Source organism: Dendroctonus ponderosae, unplaced genomic scaffold (assembly GCF_020466585.1).
Source record: "Dendroctonus ponderosae isolate FM_Combo_2020 unplaced genomic scaffold, Dpon_F_20191213v2 Dpon_F_20191213_1, whole genome shotgun sequence".
Classification (NCBI taxonomy): Eukaryota; Metazoa; Arthropoda; class Insecta; order Coleoptera; family Curculionidae; genus Dendroctonus; species Dendroctonus ponderosae.
Genome location: NW_026017110.1, coordinates 42,422,891 through 42,428,152, shown reverse-complemented (window position 1 = coordinate 42,428,152; position 5,262 = coordinate 42,422,891). Strand labels below are relative to the sequence as shown.

General features: G+C 40.0%; 1 protein-coding gene across 1 annotated transcript; it reads left to right on the top strand.

The window, feature by feature from the left end:
* Positions 1–386: 386 nt before the first annotated feature.
* LOC125502535 lies at positions 387–3,553 on the top strand. The gene is made up of 3 exons (XM_048660987.1): positions 387–2,822; positions 2,881–3,042; positions 3,092–3,553. The coding sequence occupies exons 1-3, from the start codon at positions 2,811–2,813 to the stop codon at positions 3,503–3,505; spliced, it is 588 nt and encodes a 195-aa protein (XP_048516944.1). The 5' UTR covers positions 387–2,810; the 3' UTR covers positions 3,506–3,553.
* The last annotated feature ends 1,709 nt before the right edge of the window (positions 3,554–5,262 follow it).

The window sequence follows — 5,262 nt, the reverse complement described above, 5'->3', positions numbered from 1 at the left end:
AAAATGTACAATTTTTCTTTAAAGTATTCAGGAAGCTTAGTTTATTTGTGCCCCAACAAACTGAAACTGAGTATAATTATTCTGATATTATGATTTTGTGTAGGTTGCAACAGCAGCGCTGGATCTAAAGGGGGGGGGGGCTACGGGGGCAATGGCCCCGGGCCCCACACTGTCGGGGGCTTCGGTAAGATCTAGTATACAAATATAAAATCACATAAAAAAATAGGAAGTTCAATTGCACTAGCAACCTTTTTTTGACCTATTGATTTGTGTAGGGTTGATTTCCTTTCTGGAAAATGGCTGGATTTACTCGCCCTTTGATAGAGGGCGGCAGGCTTTGCGCCAAACAGATTTTCCAAAAATCATCAAACAATTAAAGAAACGCGCATTTTCAACTAGACCACACTGGACTGGAAGCAGTTTGTCTCCTGTTTGTTGTTGTGTGTAAAAAACAAGTGCAGCTGATTTTGATTGGTTGAACCAACTGGACGCTGAAGGTAACGCTGCCTTGTTGCAAAAAACTTCCAAAACAGGGTGTGTTTAAATAAATCGCAAGTTAATTAGAACACGTTGGGGATGAATTCTAATCTAGTGATATCGATAGGCATCTTTTTGTTTTCACTGAATGTGAATTTTCCAGGAAATGGCAACTGTGATAATATTTGCCAACAAGAAATGGCACGTCGAGATAACGTTCGCACTCATGGAAGATTTTGCGGCTTTTCGCCTCCTCTCGAATATCCATTTGCAGTTTAATTAAAACGGGCGGATTATCAAACGGGAGCATTCCGACATGTGGTGCCAGTTCACTTGCTTAATGGCTTTATTATAATTATGTTTACTTGAGACTAATTGCCACATGGATTGCTCTTTTATTCAACATAATGCATTGCCTGCATTTTGGCAAAAATGGTTCGACTTGGTAAAGTTGTAGTATCATAACTGTAGTTTCATCGAGTTGGCTGGGTTTTGGTACCGGGGGTCATATAAAGCCGTGCCCATAGAATTTCGCCTCTTACATATGCCTCATATAGTTCACGAGAGATCATTAACTCTAATAAATGGACTTAAAAAAAAATCCATCTTCTATCCGTTCAGGGAATTTCATTAAACTCGGTATATATAAATACTAGGATTTTGTTCATGTATGAACCAAATCGCAGCTCAATATCGATCGTGGTTTATTAGTTCTCATTTTTTAAATTTCACACGCGCACTTTTGGCAGTTAATTCGCATATCGATCGACATTCTAAAAAATGCTCTTAACTTGATGTGTCAATGGAACTTATTGAAACTCACCGCACTTAAATACTAGGGTTTCGTTAAGATATGAGCCAATCTACATCCGCATGTCGAGTGTTGTTCAGTTGCCCCGTTTGATCAAACACAAACGCGCACTTTGGACAGTTAATTCGCTTATCGATGGCTTTTTAAAAAAATGTCTAAACTAGATGCCTGAATGAAATTCATTGAAACTCGCCACACCGAAATACTAGAGATTCGTGAATCAATGGGCCAAATCACAACTTCATATCGACAATGGTTGGGTTGTTTTACTTTTTTAAATACAATCGCGCACTTTTGGGAGTTAGTTTGTGTATTGATGGATGCTAAAAAAATTCTATAAACTCAATGCGTAAATGGAATTTATTTAAACTTGCCACACTTAAATGCTAAAGTTTTATTACTATATGAACCTTTATATATATGGTGCTTTAGAAGTTCTGATTTTTGTAAATGCAAACGCGCATTTTTGGCATTTCATTCGCTTATCGATGGACACTTAAAAAATCTTTAAATTCGACAAGTGAATGGAATTTATTGAAACTAACGAAACGTGGATATTAGAGTTTAATTAACATGTCAGACCTAAACGACAGCCCCGTGTCGATTGGGGGTTAAATCTCCTGTTCTTCAAACATAATCGCGCACTTTTGGGAGTTAATTTGCTCATCGATGGACATTTTAAACACCTCTCTGAACTCGATGTGTAAATCGGATTTACTGAAAATCTTTTTTTTTCACTTAAATAACGAGGTTTTATTAACATATGAGCGAAATTCTACCCTCATGCCGCGTGCAGTTTAGTAGTTGTGATTTTTTAAATTAGAAACCCGCACTTTTGGAAGTTCATTCGCTTATCGATAGACATTTGGAAAAATTATCTAAATTCGATAAGTGAGTAGAAGTCACCAAAAATCTATACACGTAAATACTGAAATTTTTTCGAAACACAATGCGTAGACCGAGCTGATCGAAACTCATCAGCAGATTTTCCTCAACAAGCTCGCAAAATATCGGCCCCCTATCTGCTCTTGTTTCAAAATTCCTATTTTCAGTATTTTGTATTCATTTTTTCCGGAATTAAAATTTAAGATAATGAAAGCGCGGTGAAAACAAACCAAAACACTCTGTTCACTTAAAAAGTGCAGTAGCTCAAATGCCGCTCCCGATAATTCCAGAGTATACTAATAATGCCAGGAATTTCCAGGCCCATAATACGGTTAGAACGTTTGCCCAATAATTGGTAACCTTTGAGTCTATGCTATATTCTGTCGAGTTGAAATTATTTCCAGAACGTTAATTTTTCCATCGCATCCAGTGGCGGGTGACGTATATTTACCCACATCTTTCCATTTGTGACTTAAGTAGCTCAACCTTAAGCAAGTGTTAGATTGCCGAAAACCTACTTTCTCTTCAGCTTTGCCACTTTCTAGTTCAGGAGCAGGTTTTCAGTTAATATCCTTGACAGTAAACGCGCTTTTTATATATAAACGAAGAATCCACAATCAGCAGACAACAGTTTACCATGAAGCAGTTGGTGAGTATATCGGCAATATGTCTCTATTCTCGCAGGAATTTGAAAGGTGGTTTTGTAGATTTTCTTTGTTGGCCTGATCAGTGCCGTCCTCAGCGACTTACTGGAAGTGACTCCTCAGCATTGGCATGGCCTTCTAGCTGATCATGTTCTCGGTATCCCTCCAAAGGACACCCCTGAAGTGGCGGCAGCCAAGGTCGCCCTCCAGAACGCTTACTCTGAAGTAAACCCAAAGTCCTTAAAATCGCGGTAGATTTAATCAAGTCTTGCAGGTGTTGGCAGTGGTTCCAGTATTACCCCCTGAAGAGCGCTATATTCCAGGGCCAATCTACCACCAACCCAGTCTACCCCCCCAAGGTCACCCCTTTGTCCAACCGGTCTATTTGCCGCACTTCAACCCCACCGAAGCCCCTACACTAAGGAACCGGATCATTCCTGCTGAGCAGGTGCCCCGAAGTCCCCTTGGAGAGGTGCCGGAAGTTCAGGCTGCTAGGGAGGCTCATTTTCGGGCCTACCATGAAGTAGCTGCCAAGCTTCCCAAGTTGGTTGAAACCACCACTGGACATGGCGAATGGTACCATGTTCCTGCTCCCATTCCAGGGCTGGTTCAGGTCGTCCAGGATACTCCAGAAGTGGCCAGAGCTAAGGCTGAGCATGCCGCTGCTGTTGCCGCCGTCTTAGGATGAAAAATGTGTTGAGCAGAGTGTCAGTTAATAAACGCTTTTGGAAACTGAGTAGTTTGTTTATAGTGTTTTGCTTAGTCAGGGTTGCGAACAGCTATAAAAAGGCCTTAGAATGTTCTGGATTTTTTGGGGTGTTTTTCCTTTAGCCTTGACCGGGATCAGGTTTGAAGCATCCAGGGCGAGTTCGCCCCATAAATCCGCCAGCTGCAATCTATTAAAATACGAGCGGGGCCATTTTTCATTTTTCGCATATTGTTTTGTCGTTGTGACGACAAATAAATAACCTGCACGGGAAATCTTGAGCGAGCCAGGGTTTCTTCGGAGTTTTCCTGGAAACATCTCGGGGTTCTTCGGGCTTGAGTTATGGGTCCGACGTGCACTGTTTGGCCGCACATTGTCGCCCCCACGTATAATATATTTTGTATTTATCCCAGTCCCGGCACTTGTCACCGCCAGCCATCATTCATCGCATCCAGGAAAGGATTTTTCTTCGTTTGGCCCCGGTAAGCTCGCACTCATTGTTCGTTTATTTGGAAGGAAAGCGGCCCAGGAAATTTATATGGTCTAAGAAAAATGGCCGGTTTTCTGCAAGAAACTGCACTATCCACGTTTGGTTAAATGCAATAAACACAGCCACTACAGGGGTCCAGATGGATTCTGGAGTCGTTTTGGTTTCATTTGGAACTTTAATATTTCGACTAGACGTTTTGAAAAATGCTGAAATCGCCTAGAGAGAATTGTTGAGGTCTTAGCTACAAATGCGCAAACTATCGGCCTTTAATCAGCTTTGGTTTGGGAATAATGCAATTTTTTATTGCGAGGGAGCATTTAGGACTGTTTTCCCTTAGTCGGGGAAACCTAAATAAATCTGGATAGTCAACATGTGATATAAATTTTTTGGCACTTTTATACTCCTGGATGGTTAAGCCAAGGGCTAATCAAAATTATATCTCCTCTGAGTTCGATGTTCTGATTTTTTATATCTGAGCGCACACTATTGGGACATGGTTAAGGGAAGGTACAGAATTTTCAAAAAATTTGAACAAGCCGCGAAATGCCTCTAATTTTATTCCATAATAAAGTATAGCCTTTGCTACTAATTAATGTTTTCCACACGTTTATACTAATATGTCCTTAAGATGCGGGTAAAATATAAAATTCGATCTGCACCAGTTTCGAAGGAAAGAGTTTTTATATCTGAGTGCGCATTATTGGTGCTAGATACAGGAAAGAAACTAATTTTACAAATATTCTGAAAACTGAACCCTTCAACCGAATGCCGTCAAATTCGCTATAATTATATACCAAGACTCTTGCTATAAATGTGCTACATATCCTTTATCCCAGGCCTTCATCTGCTTCAGTTAAGGAGTTGTTGATTTTTAAATACTCTGAAGCACAACTTGAGTCGCATTCTGAAGGGTTGGAAAACAAAAAACATCTGGAATATCAATTCGCCACACAATCTAATTGATTTTTTCTAAACATCTATACTGGAATGCCATTATAAAACTCTCAAACTATTAGCTCTAGGGTCAAAGTTCTGATTTTTTAATATCTGAGGGCGCACTATCGCGGCTTCACTAGGAAAGATAAACATTTTTAAAAGTTTCTGAAATCTGAGCTTTTAAAGCGAATTGCATACCATTTATCACCGTTATATAATGAGGTTCTTTCTACAACGGTGCCAAAGATCAAGTTCTTATCTATGGCCGTTTAGGAGTTGCAATTTTTTAAATACTATGAAGCGCAAATTGGGC